Source organism: Seriola aureovittata, chromosome 4, assembly GCF_021018895.1.
Source record: "Seriola aureovittata isolate HTS-2021-v1 ecotype China chromosome 4, ASM2101889v1, whole genome shotgun sequence".
NCBI classification, from domain to species: domain Eukaryota; kingdom Metazoa; phylum Chordata; class Actinopteri; order Carangiformes; family Carangidae; genus Seriola; species Seriola aureovittata.
In genome coordinates, this window is record NC_079367.1 from 8,889,441 (window position 1) to 8,917,385 (window position 27,945).

Consider the following 27,945-nt stretch of genomic DNA (forward strand, 5'->3'; position numbering starts at 1 on the left):
TTGCATGAAGCAGTTTTTGCCTCAAGATTCGGTGCAAGAAAAGATTGTTCTGTGCTGATAATTAAAGGTTGCATAAGTCTCCTTTTCATGATTTGACGCACTGCTAATCCAGTTTTCAGGTACCTAGTGTCTAAGACACATTTGTTTTACCCAGAGCCATAGGTTAAATCTATCATTTTGTCACACCGCTGCGGATAGGGTGCAGCGTCATTCGTGCTAAATTAAGGTTCTTTCCGATCCTTAGTTGCAAAGTTATGTGCAAAGTAACTACACACCTCTCGCATGCACGCTCATGCACTCGCTCATGCATGCACACATTATCTAACAGGACCATGTTGTTCTTTTCGGCCATATTATGTTTATTCCCATGAGAACACACAGAAAAACAGATGACATTCCAGCAATGAAAGATGTTCTGTCTCTAATGACAAACGTATCATTTAGCAAATGGAATACATAGTAAGATGCTCTAATGTCACAGTGAAAATAAATACATTGATTGGACAAGCATCTGTAAAAAATAAAAATAAAAACAATAAATTGGGGAGTGGGAGATTTTAAAGTATCAGGAATCTCATTTTTCTATCAACAAATCATAATTGGATATTAACACATTATCTGGTAACATATTGTAGAAATCTCATAATTTGCATGCCTAGAAAATACCCTGTATTTCTTACTGTATTAAACTTACTCAGCAATGGAGGGGGGCACAGGAGTTGATTCATGCATGCAAACTCTGACATGTGTTCTTTCAACAAAAAGTCAAAAATAGTCTATGGCCCTCACTGCTCATGTGTCTGCTTCCAAAACGGTGCTCACAAGGGCCATAAACTATATCAAGCAAAAGACCCGGGGGCTGTTTGTGGAATAGGGCCAAAGTGCAGATTGAACCGTGAGTGTGTGTGTGTGTGTGTGTATGGACAAAGGAGACTTCAAATCATGAGGTGAAAGCTGAAAGGTGAAGGTTAGAGAAAATTGTTACGAAGACAGCAAATACTGCAGGTGATGGGCTGGCCAGACACTGAGCTTGTGATATTAGACAGAAAACCTGCTCCTATCATCAGTAGCTTTAATGCAACTGCAAAAATAACAAAGTTGAAAATATCTTTTGAATATTTAAATCAAAACGAAAACAAACATAAAAGGATACATGGAGCATTTTCATTTTGCTTGTGGAGCATTTGAAATATTAATATATGTGTTGTATAAAAATCAAGAACATTTCAAATAGCAGTTGAGCATAAATATTTCATATAAATATTTGAATCTACATTTGAATGTGACTTTTAAAGAGGACTGACATGCATCAGTTAGTAGCGGTGGCTAGGTGGGTGGTTGGGTCAGTGTGGAGTCACCTCATGGGAATTTGTGCTTTACATACCAAGAAAAGGGCTTGGAATTAATGTTTTAGTTGCTGCAGCGGGAGGGGGAATTAAATCTTTAATCAGCCAAGAAGTTTTCAAAATAGTCAAGTCAGTAGCATATAGCTTTTACCAGCATTTAACCAGTTCATTTTTGTTAATTTCAAACCCTGACATTGAGTATAAAATGAGGTACTTGCTTGTTTCTTTTGGGTCGAGGCTCCCAGTGTGTTAGGGGAGACAATTAGACAACACACAATGGGAGTATTTAGGACAGTACAACCATGAGGAAGTAGTGGACAAAGAAAACAAAACTGGATTGCGGTTGTCACACTACATGTTGCCTTTTATAGAACATGTTCCTACATCTTGTCTTGCCTATGCAAACTAGAGGCCTTATACATTTCCTCCTAGGTGAATGCGGTTTCGGACACAGAGTAATAACAACACTGACAGAGAAAAGGAAATTATAATCTCCCACATTTTTTAAAAATTCATTAATAACAAGGTTCCATTACCACGCAGAAGCTGCTGTCAGACACATTAGTTGAGTTATGAGACCGATACTCTGCTTAAATGAAGGTGAATCAACACACTCTAAAATGAGAAGATTGGAGTATCCATAATAAGCCCATGGTACTCTGTCATGGCTACCAGTTTGAGCTCAAGTTAACATTATACAACTTGAGCTGTTATAGCAGTAAGTGGTCGTTACGATTATAAAAGGACAATCTGAACCACCGACCTTTAAGTGTAGATATAGATATTGTACGTGTGTGTCTGTGTATGTGTACTTACATGTCTACAAAACCAATCTATACTATAGATTGACACTCTAGTAGAGGAGTATTGCACAGAGTCGGGGAGAGGAGACGGATGTCTTGTATCTCCAAGCACTGCAGTGGAACAAGCTGGCCATTGACTAAATTAAGCATTATTTTGTCCTGTCGTCTTCTTGTCCAGTCTTTCCTGGGTTTTTAGTTGAAGTAGCCAATCAGTCAGGCAGTCCATCAGCAAGGGGCGGCTCCTCTAAAGCAGCAGCTGAGCCATTGGTCTCTCCTCTGTCACCCCCTGAATCTCTCTCCTCCTTGTCCTCATCCTGGCTTAGTGGGTCCTGTTTGGACAGGCGGTCTAGGGGGTCAAAAGTATGAGTTTTAGGCTCAGGGCTGAGGAGGGAAAGCTGAGGCAGTAGAGGCCCGTCCCGAAGCTTAGCAGCTAGCTCCTTGGCGCTGCAGGTGGGAGTGTTGGTCTCGTAGACATCGTGGAAGTTGTTGTAGTCTACCTCATAGAAGCCCTTCTCCAATGAGAGAACCGGTGTGAAGCGGTAGCCCCAAAGCACCTCTGTGTCCAGGTAGGAACTTCGTGCCTGACATGTCATCCCTGTCACAAGCATGGATAGGCGTATGTGTCCACATACACACAAACAGACGCACAACATCAATATGTCACATACACAAGGAATGATAGGAGGCAGGTACACACACAATCAGAGTGAACAGGTAAACAAACACACAGAGATGGAAAGAGGTGTAGGGAGAAAGAGAGACAGCATCAGTAAATTATTCATGGTTATACAGGAAGTGCACACAAAAAGGGCCGAGACCTGCGCAGTGTTTCCTCTAAACCTCCATCATGCTTGGAAATGACAGGTCTGTTTTGCTTTTTTTTTTTTGCTAATTTTTAAGTGTTACGTATTAGCAGTTTGGCTGATAAAACTTACAGAATTTACGCATAAATGATAAAAGGTGGTAAAAAAGTCTGAGGTATGTTTTGCCAATAACCAAATACAAAAAATAGCAGTTGACCAGTTGTGTGACTGCACTTGCTTCCAAAATGGTTAAATTAAATACTAAATGCTCAGCTTTACTATAGGCTTTTACACATTAACTGTATTGATAGCGTAAGGTATACATTTTGATGCATTAGACAGTGGTCTATTTTTGGAAAAGCATTGGTTTGTAGGTGTCACATAGGTGTGACCTTTTGAATTATAGCAGCAAAATCACAGGTGAAACTAATGTAACATGAATGATGGCTCAGTTCCACTAAGTGTCTCAACAGCTTAAAGGAGCTGGCACAGACAATACCAGAAACACCTCAACATAAAGCAGCGATTATTAATGTCATTAGTAACACATGGGCTTTTCGGTGTCGGCTGAGAAAAAGGTGTATTAGCGGAGGAGGTGCGACAGTTAGCTATACAGCTAACGGCTTATTTTGAAACAAATAAGAACTAAACTAATAAATAGGATTTTTTAAACACACAATTAATTACAAATAAGATCCATGTTGTGTAAAGTGTGAATCTTAAGTTGAGTGGAAACAAGAGATGGTCTCATTAGCGGTTAGTAAGCTAGCCACTATCTTTAGAATACCTCTTGGGAATTCAACATTAGCATAAATAACATAAACAAATGTGTATAATAACGTGTATGCAGCCCTGCAATGCTAAAACAACCCTGTGAATGAATTGTGAGGAAAGGTGGTAAAGAAAGGGAGACAAACAAAGCTACATGTGAAAAATTTGCATCTAATCACTCCAACGTACTCTCATTAGAAACTTCATCTAAACCCTTGAATGATACGTGTTTTACATCTCTCCCTCACCGCTGTCTGCTTTTACAAGACTCTGTGGTATTTAGCTAATTAGACTCACTAATTAGGAGAATGGCCACAAGCTAACGAAGGCAACAACATATTACAGCCACCTTTCAAGCTTACAGGCGAGGCAGGAAGTATTTGATACCCAAAAGACAGATTTTGGGTCACTTTAAACAAAATAAATCTCAAAAACTCGCCACAGATGACTTACTCATCACACCGTAATGTGTTGTTTCCCTTACACATAACATCACCCACAACACCAAGCATGCGCTCTAAAATAGACGTAGATGCCAAATTTGATATGGTGTCTAATGTCACGGTGAGAGGAGGAGCTTTTGCACCTTTTCTTCAGCTTTCCCTGTGGATATGAGTGGCCTAGTTTCCACATTTAACTTGTGAAATGTTTGTTGTTCCTGTGACTGGATTATCAAAGACGATATAGTGTCTTTCACTTCCTAATGAGAAGGGTTTCTATACTGGCTATTGAGGGAGTTGGCACATTGTTTGATGTGCTGGATTTTAAATTCTTTAGCTAATACTTTGCAGTTCAAATGCATTATGTCATGAAGAACTATTAATATCCTGTCATGTTGGCATTTTCAAGATGCTGCATCACAATTCTAGAGTCTAGCTGCCTTTGATTTAAAACCTCTGATTGTCCTATGGAAGATAGAAACTTAGTATTTTATTGATGCGCTGGTAAACACATTTTGAGGGCAGTTATTTGTTGAGGGATTATCAAAATGTGCAATTTATTCACGTGACTGAATTCATTCAAGAACATGAGCAAAAACAGGGTTTTACTACACATACACACAAAGAGTTTTCAGCTACAACTATTAGTAATAATGCAAACGATCTGTAGTTGAAGACACACTTTCCATTTTTCACTATCAAACTGAAACAATTATTGTATGGTAATGTGTGCCTTTTTCTGCTGCTATAAGCTCTTGGCTGCAGAACAGTGAATTGGCTTTTCCTATTGCATATTTTGCAAACAATACCTGTGTTCTGTTGAAAAAAAGTCTGCTGGAGGCTGCTGTGTGCGTAGGAGACACTTGTACTGTGATGTGTTCATATGCTACAAAGACTTGACAGTTTTAAGAGATTACAGTATTCGCATTATTTTTTTATAACAGTGTGTGCTCATTGTGTGCTTTTCAGGTTTTAGATGTACAGACCTCCTCACCAAACTATTAAAAAACAATGAAAGTTTAACTCAGATGATAGGACTATTTTGTGGCCCCTATTTCACCTTTGCGAAGTGCAGTGCAGTTTTCATTATTATTGCTGACTTCTATGATTATGTTGGTTCTCCACCTGAGCCACAGTGACAAAGCAACAAACAATAAGCACACAATGGCGTCTCAAATGGGATACTGTGAATTTGGTTGCTTCTTGCATTACAAAAGCTGTGGCTGGGGATTTCCACAGCATGTAAACGCACACACAGCTTAGCCTCACCTAAACAATCAGAGCAGCAAGAACACGCTTCAACTCAAAATGTAGGAAACAGGATAAAGCATGCAGAAGCAGCTGGATAATCTTCGAAAATAAATGGTGCATGAGCGAGCAAGAGGAAACAATAAATCAATGAACAATGAACAGACTTTTCTCACTGCAGATATTTTGACTTATTTCAATAAATGTAAAAATTTCCACCATTTAGGTGTGTCGGTTTCAGGGTCCTGGTATTGTGTATGCTGGCTTAGTGGCACACCCAAAAGGAAGATGGTCGTCATTGATGTTATTAGTAACACCTGTGCTTTACCAGTGTTGACACACCAGGTGTAACTGCTGCAATCATATGCTGCTGCTGTTGTTGCTGCTGCTGCTTTTCATGTAGCACGCCATGAGGGCTTAAAGCCTCCACCCCAGCATCCACCTCTAGACTTTGACTAAGTCCCCCTGGGGGATTTTTTGTTGTTGTTGTCACTCCCCAATCTCTGCTGTGCTCAGCTTGATGTATTTTTCCAGGCGGTGAGCCCATACGTCAAATTTCAACTCCTGACGTATTTTGCATTCATGTGATATTCTGTTCAAGGTGAGCTGACTGACTGAATCATTGTTATTAATTACACCTGTGCACGTCCTGCTATGAAAAATTTCTGCAGTGGAAAAAGCTCATTTTTGTCAGTTCAGTATTAATGATGATGATGATTTAGTATTAATGATGTGAAAATGATGATTTGAGAAAAGATAACAGGATGTCAACAGAATAAAAAGTACGACCAGGTCTTGTTCATGTGTTCATGTATTATCTTTACAAACTGCCCTTGTGTTTTGTGATGAATTTCCTCTCTTTGTGTTCTGTGCTGACTAAGCTTAGATTTGGCACGTGAACCTGTATTCTCTGGATCTGTATTCTCAGGGCTTGTCTTGTGACTTCTTTTTTTTCTTTTTCCTGTTGGCAAATTAAATCTTGTGAGGAACAACCCTCCTACCTCAACTACAAGGACAGTCTGGGAGGACAGAGGGCAAACAGCGACTCTAAGGAGTGTGAACACATCTCAATATTTGGCTGAAAAAAGGTTTGAAACTTCTGGGAATGGGGCCTTGTAACTGGATATTGGTTAGGTCTGGTTTTGGTAATATTTCTATTTGAAAAAACTGTTTGCTTTATATGCACATTCATAAGGTCTCTGGTTGGCCCAGATATATAATACAGTGAGAACCACTTTTGTCTTAGAACAAACCACTAGAATTAACCTTTACTAAAGCTTACTTTTAGACGCTACAACAGGTGCCTGTTTTCCTGTATTTTCCTGGAAAGTATAAAACAGAAAACATGCCACTGGAGACACTCATGTTTACACTTCCACAATACTGATGCAAGATGCTTTCTGTATTCTGAGAAATGGCATAAAGCATGTCTTATTTGATATATAAATAATGTACTGCAAAGGAAACCGTGCAGAAAGCAGCTTTAAACCCACCATTTTCAGATCTACCTCAATGATGAAAACAAGGATTGTTGTCGGCAACACTGACGCATATGACTGATGATGAGAACAAGCACCAGGAATGTTACAATAAACTGGAGCATAGTTACTTTTTGTTCAGATCAAATGTTACAGTTAAATGTATACTTCCTATGGGCCAAAAACAGTTAGTTGAAGTTTCAAGCCACATTCAATATGAAAAATATATAGGCAGAAAATAAACATCTAATAAATTTTGAAATGTTGAAAGCAGAAGATAGTCGCTAACAGTATTTGGAGGCTAGGCTGGAAATTGTACTTAAAAATAAAAGCTTTAAATGTGAGAAAGTCGAAGTGATGGAGGGCAGACTGTATCGAACAAAATAAATCATTCAGGTGGACTGGTCAATTAAATCTGTGACATAAAAGTAAAATCATTTATTTGTAAAATCTGTGAAATAACTACAACAAAGATGGTGATGCTGTGGAAAAGTGTGTCTGCCATTTATTGGAATCTACTCCAAACAGAAATGTGTCAGCTCTCAGTCACTGATTCTACTGAGGTTAGCTTGAATTTTGAGATCCATGAATATAAACATGATTTTGGTTTTTAACTGCATTTTCTTCTGTCAGGAGAGTGTATTTGAGTATATTGTAGGCTAGTTCTAGTTTTTGTATTTTCAGTGCATTGTCAGTGCAGCTATGCTGTGTCATCATATACGAGGCCAGAATCTTCTGTAGTTGGTTGGTTTTACTTTTACTTTTTTTTTTACTTTTTTTTTTATCTTATCACAAATGCTTTGGGAGTGCCTGTGAAACAAATGTTTTAAGTGATTTCCAGAGTCTGACTCACAATTATGCTGAAAACCTCAGGCTGGTTGTCAAACAAACAACACCCAACTGATGGCTGATGAAAGAGAAAAGGAAGCCATTTCACCGCCCTCTTATCTGTCACTTCCAAAGTCTCTGATGACATCCAGCTCATGATGTTTTAAACACTTAGTTTGATAGTGAATTTTTATGCTGTAGTAGCCCATATAGCCTCTGCAGTTAATCAATGGAGATCATCAGATGCTGATTTGAATCAGTTTATCAGATCATTTCTTGCTTGATATGAGACTATAATGTCAATCCTCCAACTTTTTACATTTATTTTACTGAAAACATTTAGTAAATATACTGTTTATCTCCCTTGGCATTATTCCTAGATTGTTTTTAGACTATCAAATGTTATGCTATCCTGTTGGATCAGATAAAAATAATATTTTTGCATACGACAGCATTGGCCATCCATTCAATGATATAACTACACTGACAGCACATTCATCATTTTTTAAAATAGCAAGTGGGGGTGCTTAGTAAGCTATATATCTGACTGTTTCTGACCTAACAGCCTCAAACCTCAATTAAAAAGACATGATTATTGTAAATTAGCAGCTATTTTTTGCAGGTTTGAACCCCTTAAGTTCTATTTGCAGTCCTGGAGGCCATGGATCCTTTTTAACAGCTCAGTTAACACTCTTAAATTTTCACCTTGACTCTTTATGACCTCCCCTAGTTTTATGAGATTTGCTTATAAATGTGATTTTGAGGGATTTGCTACAGAAAATGACACTTCTGTTTGGGGTCTCAAAGACCAAAGCTGTAAAAAATGGTTTTATGCTGTTCATTTTAATGCTCTATATCTGTGATTTGGCAATACAATTTTACAATTCTTTTTACAATAAGTCAGTTTTATGACAGGGAACTGACCTAAAATATAATTAATGTCAATATGTAGGTTTAAGACCACAAGATGAATATTCATTTGCTCCTGCATAGAAGAATGAAGAAAGGAAATAGAGGTTGTTTTTAAGTAATTGTATTTTTACACACTCTGCAGTGAGGTCAGTAGAAGTAAAGTCACTATTAACAAAACAAGTGTTAATCAAACCCTGGTAGTTTTGGGTCCCAGTGTTTCCTGGTTGGTACACTGGTCAGGACCTGATTGTGAGTGAAGTAAATGTAGCTAATGAAAAAATTTGAACACAAATGACATGATGAGAAAAACTATGAAAATATTAGAAAAAACTTCCTAGCTATCCTTTAATTCCGAGACTTACGGCCTGTGACCTGTTTAGTCATTTTCATTAGGGTTAACAGGGGACAGAAGTAAAGGGGGAGGGCTAGTAGACATGTAGATGGGTCTGTTGGCTATCGGTCAAGGGCGATGATGACATAACCCCTGCATGATGCCATGGTCGGTCTCTGCCGGTGAAGCGAAAGGTGATTTAATGCCTGAGTCAAGTATCCAGCAGCGTGAGCAGGAAGCATGATGACTACTGGTGCTTTGGAGGAAAAAAATATCAAAAATAAATAAAAAAAAAAAATCAAAAATGAAATAGAGCAGAAATGTTCAGATGCATGCAAAGCCATGCCTGATCGCATTAGGGAGCTCGGTGGTTTGTTCGAGTTTTTAAAAAGACAATTGTGTCCACGACACTAAACACTCCTAATCAACCAGTGTGTCTCATTTACTGATGCAAAGTATGGTGATATCCAATAAAGTAAATTAGTGACATGTATAATGCATTGTATTTCAAATGAGTGGATTATAATTAGTAATTGAACAAAGGCCAATAAACAATTCAGTTTAGGCATATAAACAATAACTGATTTAGCCAATGCCCCACAGACAACATGTTAGAACAGCAAATTAAAAGCTAGCTGTGGGCCAAGGTTTGTGTTTTCATCACACTCTCATGGTGAATAAAAAGGGGACTGATGCATATAGTTTAATTGCCGAGTTGAAGGTGCTTCATATTTCCTCGTGCGGCCTCGGCTACAGCCTCATTCTGGGAAACAGAAGCTATGTGGAACTTTACAGAAACACCTGGTCGCGTCTGCCTCATAAATGTAACCAGCCTGGGGCACTTTTCAGGACTGCTTGGACTTTACCCAAAACACAGACCAGCAGTGAGGGTAGCTACACTTCATTCATTTTGAAATAAACAATATCAAAGACATAACCTTGAAGTAGCAATAGTGGAAATGCGGGCAGCAGTGAGTACAGAGAAACATTTGCAAGGCTGATCAACTTCTCGTCATTCGCCTCAGTTGAAATAACAAACACGTGGAAAAGTATAGAGGTAATTTACTGTTGAAGAACTATAGTTGTAGGAGATGTACAAAAGAAAACATTTGTCTGCTTTTATAAAATCATATAAGATATAATATCCTCATTAATACCTGCACTAACTTTGAATTAAAATACATTTATATTATTCATGTCTCACTTAGAGAGTCGGTTATCGGCCTTTCCATCCATTACAATATTATCTTTTGCAATCTGCAGCACTTACAGGTACTCACTCCTGCTCCTCCTCTCTTTTAGGCAGCAGCATCTTTCCATGTGAGCCTCTTCTGCCTTTCCATCCATTTACCCATCCTCCCATCCCGCCCACTCAGCTCACTTCCTGCATCCAACAGTTCATCAATCTCTGTCTCTGTCTATTCATCTACCCGTCATCCATATGTCCTCCCGTTTCACCTTTCTCCCTCTCTTTGTCTTTATCCCTTCCCAGAATCCCCCACCCGCCCCATCCCCCACTTTCATACCTGTGGCCTCCACCATTCCCTCAAGGATAACCACGATCTCGAACTCCTCCTTCTCCATTTGTGCCAGTGACATCTCCCAGAAGGGGCTCTTCTCGTTGATCTCATGAGAGATGATGAGCGGCGACACCAGGAACAGCCGGTCGTCTCCCGTGTCAAAACCGATGTTGATGTCAGTCTGGTTGAGCGGGATGAACTCCCCCTCCTTGGTCTGTTGCGAGCGGATCAACTTTGCTCGGATCGATGCCTCTACGATGTGAGAGTTCCTCAGGTCCCCAACCCGAAACATCAGGCACATCTTGTTGTCTCGCACCGATATAACAGCATTGTGCGAGAACATGAGGGTCTCGGCGCGGTTCTTTGGCTGTGAGATCTTGACAAACATGCAGCCCACCATCATGGCGTTAACAATGGAGCCCAAAATGGCCTGCACCAAAAGCAGTATGATACCTTCAGGGCATTTTTCTGTGATCACACGATAACCGTACCCAATGGTGGTTTCCGTTTCAATGGAGAAGAGGAAGGCTGAGACAAAACTGTTGAGGTTCTCCACACATGGGGTCCAGCCCTCCTCGTCAGCATGCACCAGATCCCCGCGGATGAGCGCTATCAGCCACCACAGAAAGCCGAAGAAAAGCCAGTTGACTACGTACACCAAAGTGAAAATAAAGAGGCTAAGACGCCAGCGTAGGTCCACCAGAGTCGTGAACAAGTCACTGAGGTAACGATAGGTCTCTTGCACATTTCCGTGATGGACATTGCACTTGCCGTCCTTCTGCACGTATCGCTGGCGTGGCTTCTTCGCCGGGTCAGAAATCAAGTGGGTTCGCTCTGTCGATATCTGAGCCTCCCTCAAGTGTTTGGGAAGCTTCTTCACCTATGTGGAACAGGAAAGAGACAGAAGGAGAGAGGCAAAGTAAGGACAAAGAGGTGAAAGATGGAGAGCAGGCAAAGAAATACAGAGGGGAAGAGAGCATGACAAAAGTGGCAGAGTGTACTTTACAGTCTCACTGATTTCTTCGGCCTATTAAGTTCGTACTGAAGGATGTAGGTGTTAACCTGCTTTGTGTGATTTTCTTTCAGCCTTTGCAAAAACACACTGCTCTGTGCTGCGTGCGGGCAGACTAATAAAATTAAGAGCTGTTATAAAGTCACTGCTCCGTGCTACTCCACACTGACATTGTAGGTGTACGTATATACAGGGAGAAAGAGGAAACACAGAGTAAGGACATAACAAGAACACAAGGACACCAAGGTCTTTGTTTATGTTGGCCCAGCTCCAGCGAGGCGATCTGGCTCCACAGCTGTGCCCTGCCTGTCTCCATGTCCCCTGTGTTCCCTCCCCTCGCACCCTATGGGACATTGGCAGGCCTGGATAGGAACAGACCTTCCATCCTTCCCCAATAGACCCGTATGGCATCCTTAAAAAGAATGGCATATGCCTAGGCACATAAATTGCACCATCCATAAACTAGCTGTCGTGCAGATACATGCTGGATTCCATGTTTTACATGGTTTAAGAACATTTAGAGACACAGAAAAAAAAAAGACTGGCACACAGCCTGGCAATATATTCCTGCAGAGGCTGAATAGAATTTATCAATTTGCTTGACCCCTCTTAGCCAGACACAAGCATTCATAAATGATGAAAAGACACAGACATACAGAAGGACAAAGCTGTAAGGCACCTTTCAAACAGACGCAGGACACATTGGCAGCACACTGACACTTTCCAATCCGAGCTGATAATTGAAATGCATTGTGTCGAAGCAAGAAAACAGCTCCTGCGCCCTCTGAATCTCTCAGTACTAATCGGACACCTGTGATCCATCTCTCTCTGGAGTCATGCTCACATCACCAGGAAAGTTACCTCCCATTGTGCTTACACCGAGTGCTCCTCTGCTCCTATCACACAGACGATCGCTCTCAGAGTTCAGCCAGGGAAGGACATAATCTAAGGCACCACAATATCCTTGCAGTGCCTTCGATTGTGGAGCCCGGATAATAAAATCTGTCAGACTGGTTTATTCGGGATAGTTTCATTGAGATGTCAGGTGCTGTTTCACCGCTGTCCTGTGTACATTCAGTCAGGCCTGCATGTATTGAGTTTGCAGATATTGATTCGAAGTGATCCCTGTTTAAGGAACGTTTTGATGAAGAAGAATTGAAAGACAATGCTTATTGACCCGCGTTGCAATTAGTGGCTTGATGACAATGCGCTCACTAAATGTCAATGGGCTCCCTCATTACCAACTGTACTCAGGGATGTTGGATCAAATAGAAATTCAGAGCACAATCAGTCCATGGTTATTTAGAGTCAAACTGCCCACTGACAAGATCTGTTAATGTACACAGCTGTTCAAAACTGTTGCTAATCAGTACTACACTGCTTGTAAATGAAAGACAGCCAAAATAGGGTCATTCATTTTCACACTTTGGGCTCAGGCTAATTGAGTGATAGATGAAGCTGTCACAAGCAGTTCCGCCCAATCTTTGGCCTTTATAGTCAATACGGTTCCCGGGGGTGATGGTCCATAAAGAAATTCATTAGTTCTCCCTCTGTGGCAGTAGTAAGTGGTGGGTGTTTTCTCTCATTGAGTCTTTGTGGTCGTACTTGGGTTGAAAGTATAAGTTCCAATCAGCTGGAGAATCAGGGCAGATGACCAATACAAATCCACCAACCGTTACTGGGAGCAAGCGAGGTGTATTTAACTTGTCACCCTATCTCCACTGACAAGGAAACTGAACCATCAGACCTGGAGAAACAGATTTGGTCGCGCTTTGTGGGGCTTGATCTATAATCCTTACCACTGATTTAATCTGTAAAATATGTCTACAGCACATCTACTGCATATCTAACAGCCTTTTTATTCGCCTCATTCCCACCGTTCTTGTAAGCCATCCATCTTTTTTCTCTTTCTCACACGGATTCAGTAGCTCTGTCCCTACGAATCATTCCCATCTCTCTATATCCTCTCCATCTCTTTTGTCTTTGTCTGCTTTCTCCATGAGCCCCCACCACCACACCACCTTTATCTCAAATACTGTCTCTCATGTCTCACACTTTTTCTTTTTTTTTTCCCAGTTGTGGAAAGAAAATAGGAATCAGTGCTCAGTGATTCACCGGTAGTGGCTGTGCAGTTTACCTGTGCAGGTGTGACTCCTATCTCCATGTTGTGGTCCATGAGGACTCGAGAGTCTCCTGCCATTCTCAGCTAAAGCTCAACACCTACAGGACATAAGAAAATACATTAGTGATATATTTTAAGCTTTTAAACACATGTTTAAATATTGTGGGTGTATTTTTTGCAGCAGCAGCAGAATGAGCTTCAGTTCATTATCACCAACAGAAAAATCAACCAATACAACAGAGAAGAAAGGTCAAAGCTACAGTGCCCTCACAACACATTGTACAAGCTTCATCCATTAGGCCTTTCGACCTTTCAACCCGCAGTCATCTAAATTACACATCTGCTTTGAAAAGTACATACATTATGTCTACACTAACAATGTTAGGTCCATCTACAGTGCAATCCCCCAGGCACAATATTTTCTACCTGTCATTTAATTGTTTCAATTTGTCAATATGTCAATATGTGTTGGCTGGTGTAATTAGAACCCACAGAAACCCATGAGGGCAGTTTGAATTATTAACAGATGACAGATCTTCAACAAAGATGTTTGCATCTGTATTTGTCTGTGAAAGTTTTTGTCATACAGATATACCCAGCTAAACTGTGGCTAATGACTGGAGCATCTCATATTTAAACTCAAGTTCTATATGTGAAGAGTTTAATTTGTGAACCATTTTTATACTTTAACTTTAACCAAAGTCAGGTAGAATCTGATCCAGCAATAAAGACAAACTTTAACTTTGGAAAATAAAAGAAACACAACCATCTACTTGATGAAAAATGCCACTGTTTGAGACCATACTTTCTTAATAGAATTCCACTTTTCCACTTACTCATTTTTCTGCTCTAGGTTATTATGTTAATTAGAAAATTCACCACAATTCATGAAATCATTGGCATATGAACTACATTTATATGCAAGACAATTAAATCTTAAGACTAATGGTAGCTGGAATTAATACATAGCTTTTCACATCCATAATGTGGAGGTCAGTCAAAAGCCGGGATATAATTTCTCTCAAAGCCCATGTTATGAATAAATTCTGACTCGTAGCAACTGATACCAAAAATTATCCATTTTCATTGAAATATATAAACAACTATTGTATGGATTGCCATGACATTTGTTTCAGACATTCCCAGATGATAACTGTATGTGTACAAACTTGATCCCCTGACCTTTAATCCAGTACCATTATTAGATTAAAATGTTAATCCAATACTTTATTTTTGATCCTCAATTAATGACATTCCAATCAGCCTCAGCTGTACTTATAATGCTAATTAGCAACTACTCTCTTCTATGCTAAAGCTCTAAACTGGGGGGGGGGCGGCATGGTTAACACTGTACCTGCTAAACATCAACATGTTAAAATTGCCATTGTGAGCGTGTTAGCACAAATCACTGCTGTGCTCAAGTACCTAGTCTCAAGTCACAAAATATTGTTTCTGAATGTGTCTGGAAAACGTTCACTGACAACATACTGTATTTCCCTACAATAGAAACACTTGCAATTCAATATCTGCTTGTGGCAACTGAAAGCTATGGTTATGTTTAGGAATTCACCGCACCAGTTAAAGTCTGGGAACATTTGTGGTCAACACTGAATCATGAGAGGATGTGTGGTGCTTTTGTCTTTTGCTGCCTAAACCTAATCACACATGGGACCGAGGATGTGACAAAAGCAGCACCTCCAGGAATTATGTTTGTGTTTGGCAAAACAAAATCAATTGCACCTGAAAAACCAGTAATGACAAGCAGATGTATTCGCAGCTCATAAATATACATCCATATTGAAATAGATATCAACACATAAATATTATGTATTTACTTATTTGAAATTCAATGTAACCACAGTATCACAGCTCTGGGCATGAGGAAAAACACATAAAATATACCGTACTGCTATAATCAACCATAACAGAGAGAAAAAAATAAAATTGCTGTCCATGCCCACAATAGTATTTACAAATATAATAAAACAGGATGATAAGGGTGCTGCATTGTCACAGCTGGAAGAATAAAGTAAGGGATTAGCTGTTAACATCACAAGGGAAATGACCAAGTGGCCACTGTTGGCTAATTTGCCGGTACAATGAAGCAGGCGCAGCTGCAGTGTTTTTAACGGCGTCATTTTCCCAAAGAGCAGGCTTGCCATTGCCAGCCTCGCCAGTTGCTTCAGCTACACGTGCCCATATGCAGACAAATACATGCACACACAACTCTCGAAATACAAACACACAGCCTCTCACACCATGCTTTCATAATGAGTGACAGACAGAGAAATGAATAGGACAACTTAGCCCACTGTAAACAAACAGAACATCCAGTTGCCTCTTTTACTTTACATTCTCTATATACAGTGACTGCACATATTATCTTTGTGGATGTTTTTAGCTCGGGCTGGAGCAGCTAGGTGATGTGCTGACAGTGTACAATATGTGTGATGTGATTTTAAAGAGTATTTCTCTGCTCCCAAGTTGTATGCAGAAACAGGTATTTTTAAACATCTGTTATGAGAGGTCCGAAGTGACAGGAGAAGTAGAAAAGGAACACTGTCAATGTCTGCTGAATGATGTGGGATTTAATGGCAGGCGCTGCTATAGTTATAGAGGGGAATGGGGGTGTGAGTGTCTTGGAGGGGGGCTGGGGGTGGACCTCTGATAAAGCCCTAATTTTAGCAGCAATCTTACAACACCTCTGGAGCTCCACAAGAGGCAATTAAGTTATAGAGCCCCTGGGTGTTGTTTGAAAATCAACTACTTTTAATTTACTGAAAGAACAAGGGATATGCGAGGCCCTATAACCAACCAGGCAAAAGAACATGGGTAAATTACTTTTGCCATTGGTTCCCGTCCTTGACAACATTTGACATTTCTCTGTCATCTGTCTTAGATGTTACTCTATTTGATCGCTGATGAGCGAGGAGAGGGGAAAGCAAAGGCAAGCGCGGAGAAGTGAGAGGACCACGTCACAAATCAGATCCACACAGGAATGTAGTGTTGACATTGATGGTCCAAAGCAAAGGGCAGAGTGACGTGACAGGCATCTGAGCAGGGAAAAGACAGACAGACAGACAGACAGCAGAGGTGCGGGACACACACAAAGCCTCTGGAAAACCACACTGAATACATTAAAGGGGTTGCAAGGTCTCGCTTTCTGACTCATTTTAGGTTCTCTCATGAATTAAACATGACTCCCAGGAGATTTGTGAACTCCAGACCTGTGTGTATTTTCAGTGAGGCTGTGATTGTGGTGTCTGTTCACAGCGGCAGACTCAACAAGCCCAAATGAGAGGTGTTCGAACATGGATACCAGCTGGGGTGTTTTATCTTAGCGCTTTAAGAGGGTAACAAGCATTTATCTTGTTACCGGGAGAGTGACAGGATGCTTTGGCTGAATTGTGTTTGTGTCCTGATAACAAGAGCACTCATCTGTTGTGTTTAAAGCCAAGAGGTACTAGTAAACCACGGGAACTTGCTTCCTAAGGGATATCTACAGTACCTATATTTTCCTTATTTGCTGACGCTGCACGCTGTAAACAATAATCTGTACAGAGTGGCAGCAAAATGTGGCTTTTTTCCTTCTAACCTGTGGCAAGATCTATAATTTTCCCCTTGGGCCTGTATTGTACTGAAAAGCACTTGCTCCGTGATTTAATTTTCCACAATTTCAGAAGTTCAGAAACTTGTGTTGTCAGCTCTGTGTGCAGTTCTGCGGGGTAATAGCTGGCCTGGAGCTGAGCCAAGAGAGGCTTTTTTATCAATACTAATCACTGCCCCAATAAAGACCCTGCAACATATTAATTACCGGAATAACACTGTAATTCTCACTTGATCAACATAATTGTAACCTGATTCATTCTGTGAATTACTTGTTTTATTTCCCATCATGTGGAAGTAATCAATTTAGATTTTCTAGTCTGTGGAGAAATACTGTTTTCCTGCTTGAAATTTGCACAGATGTGCTTGTTTTGTAAATGCTGAGAACACTGCTCGCTGCCGTGGGGTACAAGTGTCGTATCTCCGGATTGTTTACTTTTCAGGGATAAAATAAAAAACAGCAGTATTTTCTAAATATATACCTAACGTATATGCATTTCAGTAACCCTTCCGGGCTCTCGCCTGACAACAGTGCTTATGTCTCCACTCCCCCTGTTTTAGGTTGTAACCCTGTGCATGACAGGGTTACAGATAGCAGTAAGATGCTGCAAACTCAGCAGTAGCCCTTAGTTTACAATACAAATTTGACTATTAGTGGGCACTCATCCATAGATTTTGAGGTCATAGCTTGTGGTTTTCTGTTGGTTCATCAAATACAATGCTGACACTGGAGAGAAAGAGAAAAATAGGCAGAAAAGAAAGAGGGAGAGAAAAGTAAGGAAGTAAGAACGATAAAGGTGCAGCAGAGCAAAGCTTTTAAGAGTATTGAAACAGCAACTATATTTACTGAATCGCTGCATCAGATAGATATCTACACTGCCAGAGTCATTCCACCTTATCTGCTGTCTCTGTTCCTTTGCCATGGAAGCACTAGAACTTTCTATTTCCTTGATTCCCTACCCTTCTTCTCTCCGCCCCTCGACTGAAAGCAAAGAGTCACGGTTACTGGACCTGTCATGATTGTGTCCCAGGCTAAGATTGTCCCATAAAATAACATGGCTTCATCCCTATCTCTGCTCACTTATGACACTTTGAGGTCGGGCGGGTCAAATGACTAAAAACGGCCCCGGCTCGTTTGGCTCCAGGCACAGCAAACACACACACACACACACACACACACACACACACACACACACACACACACACACACACACACAAGCACAAGCACTCATGCACACACACGCACGCACACAAAGTTCATACCATCCCTCCCTCCCATTTTCCCATTATGCCCGATAGTGAGCTGAGTGTATCCAGTTGTGTCCTTCTCATGGATGACCTTCTCTGGAGTGACACTGCTGCACCGAGACGTTTGACTCACACTCGAGAAACAATTTCTCTAATGATGTCCAACTCTCTCTCTCTCACTCACTCACTCACTCACTCACTCACTCACACACACACACACACACACACACAGACACACACACACACACACACACACACCCTTCTTCCTGTCTCACTGTCCCATATTCAATCTCTGTTTTACAGTAAATTTTGCACAAACCAAGAATAGCTTTTGTGATGCTGCATGTTTCAGATCTGCTTCGCTCTTCCACTAAGATGAGTATGTTTTTTTTTCTTTGACAGTGACAGCCAAGATGAAGATTTCATGTTGCTGCTGAAGTGGGAGGGGATGGGATTAATACCCAACACCTGTTGGAGCCAAATAACACCCTCTTCAACCATTCTGACCCAGGGCGTGAGAGACGTGATGGAGAAAGATGTTAGATGTGAGAGGCTGAGTGGGTGGGCATGCTCCCCAACACCCTGTTTCTTCTTCTTATCAGGCGTTTCTGTCAGGCTCTTGCTGTGATTTACAGCTTTAGATCCCACATTCCCCATGCCGTTGCTCTGTCTTAGAGGGGGAGAGTGATGGCTAAGCAAAAGCACAAACTGGAATGAGGAAGTGTGTGGAGTTTAATCTTCCGTATTTTCACGGTAAAATTAATTTGTTGTTCATATATAAATCAGAACCACTTATACAAATCCTCTGAATCAAACTTGATCCTACTATACTGCATGTGGTTCATTAATCTTCTGTCTCACCTCACTGTAGAGGACAGGGGAGCGGGGGGGGGGGGGGGGGGGGGGTGGAAGGAGGAGGATGGGAGGCCACGAGTGGGGTGGGGTTGGGCTGCAGAGCCAGGCAGCACATGCCGGATGCTGGAGGAGCCAAAGGTCAAATGGTGTTGATTGGAATTCCTGACATGCTTCAGTGTGTCCCTGTGCATGTCCCTTTGAGGAGCCTCCTTCTCTATAGTCAGCACATACTGAGTCAGAATAAAATGAGATTATGACCCTGCAGTCGCATGTTAAAAATCCTCAAACCAGCTTCTTTGACAAAGCAGCTGAGTAACGCACCCTCTGCTCGGAGCGGTTTCTGACAAGGTGTCCTTTAGTGACGAGCTTAAACCTCCACCCCGACAGCGGATGACAAGGTGTGAATGAGTCTTAGCTGTGTACATGTGTAGCAAGCTGGAAGAAAAATGCTCAGCAACCACTTACTCTTTAAAAATTCTATATTTCAAAAACAAAACAAAAAACATCTGCCAAATAAGATAAATAAATAAATAATAAATAAATAAAACAAAACAGCATGTCAAATTAAAAAACAAACAAAAATATGCCACTCAGGCCTTATTAACCACACAGTATTACTCTACTCCATCTGTGTTAATGAGCTGCAAATGTACAGGGATGTACTTCTCCTGGGTGATGGATCCTCATGCTTCATAGATGCTTATGTAAAACCTGCAAAAAAAAAAAAAAAAAAAACCCTCCAGATGTAGACTAGACCTGAATGTGTTCACTCCCTACATCTTAATTATACTGCAGTGATTATGGCAACATTTTTTCAAATGCGTGTGTGCATGTATTGAATGTCCTGTAGCTAAATTGTCCTTGCACCATATGAATCAGTGTGTACTGTGGAGCTGCCAATGTGTCTGTGCATCAGTCTGAGAAAATCATATTCACGGGCATTTGTTATACTGGCCAATTAGTGATGGTGGTTTTTGTTTGTTTTTAAATTATATAAGAAACCAAACAGTATCCAAACCTGCCTGCATGTTGAGGTGTGATATTTACAAGAACATGCAACGCAATAAACATGAGCTCACGTGTGGTTTAGTTAAACTGGCCTGACCTGAATGCTTATCAGTTGGACATGAGACATCTCTGCCGTCATCTGTCATGCTTAACAAAAGAGTCCTCATGAATAGAGCGAGGGATTTATTAAACTAACTCCAGATAAAGGCTGGTTTAGCCCCACTGGCTAAGCCTGGAGCAGGAGACACTGTAAAACTTCCATTTCATTCCACATAACCTGCTGCTGACAGATAAGAGCACAAGCCATTATGAAGATTCTTGAGAGCCAGTTAACCTGAACATGGGATGTACACTGGAATGCGTTTTTCGCAGCTGTCAAAATGTCACCTGTGACAGATTATACTGGATAGTCTGACTGGTAACCACATTGTATTGCTACATAAATGTTTTTCCCTCCAAAGTATCCCACCTGAGCAGTAGTGCTGCAGATGAGCTCACTGACAGATGCTAAAGGCAAGGTGACTTCACGCAAGCAGCCATTTTTACTTATTTTTTGAGAGTTGTACAGATACAGAAGCCAGTTTCACGAAACTCCCGAGAGTGAGGAAACTGTATTTTCTGCCCTTATCTGTTTTCTATGACAGGAGACTGTGGATGTGTGTGTGCATGTGTGTTTACGCTTTCATGTCGAGTCGTGTTGGTGTGGTGGACAAACAGTGAACAAAGAGGTGATCCCTGAAACAGTCATCTCTCTACCAAACAGAATGTGTTGTATCGGCTGAAGGAGCAGCAGCTCTGCGCACTGTATCAACTTTATGTGTGACGAGGCAGTAGGAAAAATACACGCATTGAGAAGTCGTTGCAGAATCAGTGAATGGGCCGTCCCATAAATCTGGCACATAAGCATCAACGGTGTCACTTTAAAAACACAGTAGACACAGGGGCTTGAATTTGCATTCGTTACAGATGTATGAGGGCTTAAACAGAGTGATTTCCCTTCTGGGGGGGAGGTAACAAGATTGTGTAAGAAATTTTATGCTGCTTATCCATTTCATGGAAATGCCAAGAGATTGGATTGTATTCATATACAGCTCATAAAGTGCAAGGCTGTGACTTTTGAATTATACACAAAGTTATTGTTCAAAGAGCAAAGTGTACAAACTCGGGCTCAAGGAGAATAAATAAATGACAACTAATTCTAGTAGTGCTGCATAAATAAAGTATATGCATGTAGGTCTATCAACATCCCCACAAAAGGAAAAAAATACAGCATTTTCACACAGTACTCTGACATGCACACACATTTTTCCTGGGCACTAAATACAAAAAAAAAAAAAAAAATCTACACGCCTGCCTAAGCTCTTGACACAAATGTGCCGCTGCGGTATTAGAGAATGCAGATCTGCTTGAAGAGCGGAGCTTTCCCCACATCCCCCTTGAGACACACAGTCTTGACTAAATAAACAGATCCAATTAATTATTCACAGTGTCTTCTCTTTAGAGACTCCCCTTAGATCCTGCTGAGCATTACATCTACCCTTTGCCCTCTTTTGTCCTCTTGTTAGGAAAGATCAGGACATGGATAATAACCGGGCAGGAGGGGATGCAAGGTGCACAGCGCTGTGTTGCAGCTACAATGATATCACTGAGAATAAGGTCAAAAGGCCATCCATCAAAAACCATTTCGTCTCAGTGGTTTGCACCCCCCCCACCCCCCGCTCTCTAAAAAGCCAATCACGGTTCAACCAGCTGTGAGCAGGGTCATGGTAGATTACAGTGATAAAAGTAGTTTGAAGTGTGGCAAATAGGCAGGTTTTGTTCTAAAGCCAGTATTAAGAAATCACTCTGTCAGGCTGGGCTTTCCCATTCTGTTTGCTCCAAAGGGACTTGAGCTTAAAATGTGCCAAATATGTGAAAAATGTAGTTCATGACGACAGCAGAGATGGCTGCCACTTAGTTATTCCTCCACATTGTGCCCGAGAATAGATATTAAAAAATGATGAAGTCCACACACGGCCTTAATGTTGTCTTGACGTTCCCTAATGATGACAACATCAGAAAGGACACAAGCTTTGGGAAGGCTGTGCTCGATTAACGTGGCTGCTGAGCCCACTGCATTGTCATCAAAGTTTTACAGCAACAACTCTGGAGATATGTGTCCTGCGGAGTGCACTGAGCTGGAGCTACAGATGAGGAGATAAAAGGGGGGTATACATCAGACATTAAAGCAAGCAGCCCTAATCCTCAGCCGAGAGAGTGTTTCCAGGGAATCAATATAAATGATTTTCTCTCAATGCTTTTGCTGTGGCCTACAATATTCATGAAGACACCGCCAACAGCTATCACTACCCTGCGCCTGCATCCGTTGCTTCATGTCCTGCTTTTATTGGATGTATAAAAAATGTGTAAGAGCTGAAACATGCTGTGATGTGTGTCAGTGGTACAAGAACCCCCCACCCCACTAACCTGTCCACACACACACTTGCTGTTACACAGATAGTTACACAGGGGTTTGCTCCTGCTGCTGCTGCTCCTGCTGCTGCGCTTGTAAAACTCCTGCATTGCACTGAGAGAACTACAGCACGGCACACGAGTAGGCTCACGCAGCAGGAGTGTTGACAGGCTTTTCTCTGCTTGCGTCAGAGAAACCCATTTGCTTTTTGATTACCCTGCCCCCGCTATGAGGGCAAGGAGATGTATGGTGATGATCTATGTATCTCTGCAATGACTTCAGATGAAGGAGGCGAGATGCGATGATAAAGGTTGTAGCTGATGGAGGAGGGTAAATCTGGCCACTTTTCCCATCAACACTTTCCTTTTCCTGCTCTCTTGCTCACGAAGTGTCTTGCATTGTCTCACATCTGTTCTTGCTCTCTGTCCTCGTCTCTCTGTTTCTATCTGACTCTCATAGTTTTTGATCTTTCACCAAGTAATGCAGACTTTTTTTTTATTATTAGGGCAACCCACTCCAGATGGGATTTGTAGCTGTGCAATGAAACCCATAATGCAATCACAGCATGCAATGCCATCCACAGACAAACTGAGCGGAGGCAGCTTGGACGCGGAGCCACAATTGTACCATGCATCAGCGGCTTTAAAAACCTCCCCTATCCTCCTTTTTGCCATCCTCTTTTTTTTCTTTATCAGCGGTGCACGAGGCTTACCTTCAGGTCTCTGCAGGAGTAGCTGGCAGGCTCCCTTCGAGGCATTTCACAGCTGCTCTTCTCCCCGGGACTGCGCACTCCTTTCCTGGCTTTGTTCAATCAACAACAGCCCTCCTGCCTCTCTCCTGCCACCCAGCTCCTTCTGCTCTTCCCCGTGCTCTATCTACTCCTATGTGAGAGGGGGGTCTGTCTGTGCATGCATGTGTGTGTGTGTGTGTGTGTGTGTGAGGGATAGGGAGAGAGGGAGAGAGAGAGAGAGAGAGAGAGGAAGAGTGGGTGAGAAAGGAGATGGAAAGGATGTAAATATGCGTGTGCTGTCTCTTGAATGCTCCTCTCTTCTCACTTCTACACAGAGATCCTACCGCTTGTCTCTCAGGGTTTGTTGTTTTTCAGTATGTGTGTGTGCATGTGTGCTTGTGCCTTTTTGTACAGAGCATCAGCATCACTGTGTGTGTGTGTGACTACATCTACCACATGGTTCCCTTTGCACTGCTGCAAAGGCAGAGTGGAATATGTTCGGAAAAGTCAAGTACAGTGGTACAGGAAGAGGTAGGAAAAGAGAGATTAGTGCGTGCGTGCGTGCTTGTGTGTGTGTGTGTGTGTGTGTGTGTGTGTGGGTGTGTGTGTGTGTGTGTGTGTGTGTGTGTGTGTGAGACTGTGTGTGATGGGGGTGTCGACAGGGAAAGAGCAATGGTGAAGAGGAGTGTGGTATAATCAATTGCTCTAAAACTGCAGTTCAAAAAAAGCCCTAAGGGTTTGAGGGAGATATAAAGTGGAAGCAGAGAAAAGAGTCTTTGGAAAGAGACACACAAAGAAAGACAAAAGACAAGGCAGAAGAGGAACAAACTCGTACGAGAAAAGAGTGAAAAGGATGAACTTAAGGGTTGCAAGTACAAAGGAAGAGCAGTTATAAGAGGAAGGAAAGGGAGAGAAGCAGCCTACAAATCAGATACGGTGTCAATTTCACTGAACACGTCCACATCCTGCAGCTCAGACAGTAAATGATGCCTCCTGAATAATCTGAACTGACCTCAGCTTGGCCACATTACCATCACATCAACCACGATGATGAGCAGCGTAGCTCATGAGGAAAGGTTCAGATGTAAAATAGATTCACATAGCTTAAGCAGCAGAATGGAGTCCGTGGGATCATTTATTCCCCATATTTTAAATTCCGCTCAGTAACCGCCATGGGGAAGTGTGTGATCTATGATTGGGAAGTGCATATGCACATGAGAGAGAAAGAGCGAGAGAGACAGGCCGATGTTATTAGGCATGGAGAAAATTGAATGTAGACTCGACATAACTGAGGAGGAGCGATGGGAGTGAGAGCAAAGAGAGAGAGAAAGATAGGGAGATGATGATGACAAGTGGGGGAGGAGCAACAGAGGGAGCTATCACCAGAAAGGCTCTTCATGTACTTCCTGCATTGAGCTTTGAGAGGAGATTGATGACAGCAAACCCCTTTGTTCCTGCATGTAACACCCCCCCTTCCCTGCTGAATCGCAGGGGTGCAGCGAAATGACTGGAAGATACTTCTTCTTCTAGGCTTGACCAGCCGAGCAGCCAATAACAGCGGATTATGGAACATCAAGGAGTCGGGCTGCAGTAATGAGGAGCTTGGGATTTGGTTGAGGGATATGACCTCTGGGCCATGCTCGCCCCCGAGGTAGAGGTTCTAATCTCAGCGGTGATCATGAAGTGCTGGTGATCCTAAAGGTAAAAATTCAGATCCTTGAGCGCTAGTGCTCCGTGGACCCTGCGTGTGGATCAGCCCCTCGTGGCCCCTGGTGGTTCTGATCCTGGGCACGTGTAATTATTCCCCCTACTGAGGTTACACCTTTATTGATCCAAGCTAAGCCCCTTCCATCTTATTGCCTCTGCCGTTCATCCTGTGGAGAAATCCATTCAGTCGGTTGTACCGGCTCACATTAATCACACATTAATAAAGCTGCTTGGCACATTCTTTATTACAAGTGCTCAGAGGGAACTTGTGTATAGTGTAGAACCATTTGCATAAAGATAAAAGGGTATGTGTAACACAACCTAACAGGTCCTTTAATAGATGATCCATTAGAAGTATCAAACTGGATTATCCTGCTAAAGTGAACTGCAGAATGAAGACACCTAATACAAACACTGAGGTGCTATGTATGTTCTGAGTCTGATTTAATATTTATCAATGCAGACATTTCCATATAAAATAAATTGAGCTCTATCTCCTATGCTCTCTGGAGGTATGTGCTATTCTTCTTCTTGCAGACTGAAAAATAAGCATACATCACAGGCAGCGTGTAAACTACAGCTCAATCTGTACAAACAGAAGAGATTGTAAAAAGGAAATACACAACGTAAATAAATGATTTGCCCATTCTGCTTGGACAGTTCTGACAGAATGGCAGTATCGGAGGGTCAGTGTGGGCTCTCGTGCAAAATGCTGCAGTCCAAACCAGCAACTCTGATTTCATGCCCACAGTCGATAGCATGTGTCAGGCCATGGCCATCAGGTGAAGAAATGATCATTTTAGCGGTCATAACCGAGGGAAGAGGAATTAGTTCTTCCTTGCATGGAGTGAGAAAGTGAAGAGGAAGTGTCATTTTTCTTAATCCTCTCTCTGCTCCCTTGGCTCTAGTATTCTTTCTCCTCCAGCAGCCTCTATAGGCCTACTCCCTCAACCCTCCACCCCCACCCGCACTCGCCCATTCACTCCTGCTTTTGGCTCCATCCCTCTTTTTGCTTTTCCCTCACCTCCTCCCAGGCTTCATTAGCTCTGATTGATCCTCTTGTCAGAGCTTGTGGCACCGCGATGAACTGCATTATTACTCGTGGAACGGGACAAAAAAGGAACTCGAATGGAAATCAAGAGGACAAACACAGTAGACATACAGTATCACTACAAGGGCATAATGGAGAAAGTTGAGTGTCTGAGCATGCGTGTGAACGTGAGACATTGAAATAAAGACATGTCGCACTTTTTGTCTTCAGGACTCAGTAGTTTAGCAGAAGTTGTAGTTGAAGCTGCATTGCTGTATGGTAATGTCTAAAATATTTAACTGTTCAACCAAATGCCTGTTTTACATCTGGTGTTGAACAAAGAGCAGAGCTGGAGGCCAGAATTTAATTGCATGAAGAACTGGTGAATGCATGAAGAGGCAAGGTATGTTTGCAATGGAAAATGTGTAAATTATTAAACAATCTATCTGAGCAAGCTGGTACAGCTTTAACTGAAACAAATTCATCAGTGTCAATACACTGGTCCAACACATCATTACACAGAAAAAATAGGCTTGAGGAGCATCCCAGCACCCATTATATACTCTTTATTTTTTATAAGAATGCACTATCGTTTAACGGGAAGCTTAACTTTAGGGAAGGAACACATCTATTAGTGTTTAAATTATGAATTACATGAGTGTGAAGATCTACAGCGCAGCACCATGCTTGTTATATATGAATACATAATTCAAAGATACTGTAGCATGTTTTTATCTTGTGCACAGAAAGCTCAAGTATCAACAGAGGAAGTCCTAAAATAAAGAGGATCTACACACACATCATGAAAGATCATGTCCACTGACCCCTACACACTTTCTTAAAGGCGATATTCAGATTGATGCACTTTGCTTCATATGGAGCATAATTATAATTATACTTATGACAGATGTCATTGGCTCATTGGAAAAGACTTTTAATTTGCAACCTTATAGTCAAGGGTGAGTCAACACAATCATATTATACAATAGATGAGGAATTTTTCACAAATACACACATCTTCACGCGTCAATACTGTCGACATATGTAAGATGGGTGTATTTCATAAGCTGTTCTTCAGATTTTCTTCTAGATGAAAACATCATAAATTCAATATTTTGCTACATAGAGATGACTGGGTCGATTCGATTTGAAACAATGAACCATAAATGACCTGCTGCCGTACTATATTTTGGACTGAGTGGACAGGATGTGACTGATACTGGTCTGAGCATCACAACACAGTCCAGACACAGTGACACTATGTGGAGGAAAGAGGTATAGCAGTGAGTGAGTGAATATCACTGATCGCTGCTCTGTGCTTGGAAGAAGTTTTACTGTTGCAAATGTCTCGGGGCAGTTTCCTTAAAAAATCTTTGCTACTAAGAAATCCTTATACCAGAACTGATTCCAGATCTCAGACATTTTGGATATTTTCACAATAAAAGCAGAAAATTGTTGCTGATTATTGGTCATAATCTATCAGTGACTGACAGTCTGAAGCTGCATCTCTCTGTTACCTTCTTTCGGCTAGAGCTACATGTAGCTGATATAACTGGTTGCCATATTTTACGCTTGCACTCGTCCACGAAATCAAGGCCTCAGACCAAAGTCAAAATTTGATATTTATGTTTTGTTTTTGTTGTTTTTCTTAGTCATCACTTTTTCCCAAATCATGTGAGAAATATTGTCAGTATA

General features: G+C 41.5%; 1 protein-coding gene across 1 annotated transcript; it reads right to left on the bottom strand.

The window, feature by feature from the left end:
- Window positions 1-341: 341 nt before the first annotated feature.
- On the bottom strand, window positions 342-23,860 carry kcnj5 (potassium inwardly rectifying channel subfamily J member 5). The gene is made up of 4 exons (XM_056375046.1): window positions 23,496-23,860; window positions 13,630-13,712; window positions 10,487-11,360; window positions 342-2,744 (listed from the first exon to the last, which is right to left on the bottom strand). The coding sequence occupies exons 2-4, from the start codon at window positions 13,690-13,692 to the stop codon at window positions 2,359-2,361; spliced, it is 1,323 nt and encodes a 440-aa protein (XP_056231021.1). The 5' UTR covers window positions 13,693-13,712; window positions 23,496-23,860; the 3' UTR covers window positions 342-2,358.
- Between the last annotated feature and the right edge of the window lie 4,085 nt (window positions 23,861-27,945).

Excerpts from the sequence above, each read along its gene's own strand:
- kcnj5 (XM_056375046.1), bottom strand. The coding sequence starts at position 13,692 with ATGGCAGGAGACTCTCGAGTCCTCATGGACCACAACATGGAGATAGGA. Across the intron at positions 11,361-13,629 it reads TAGGAGTCACACCTGCACAG|GTGAAGAAGCTTCCCAAACA; the intron begins GTAAACTGCACA and ends TGTTCCACATAG. Across the intron at positions 2,745-10,486 it reads GGGAATGGTGGAGGCCACAG|GGATGACATGTCAGGCACGA; the intron begins GTATGAAAGTGG and ends TGCTTGTGACAG.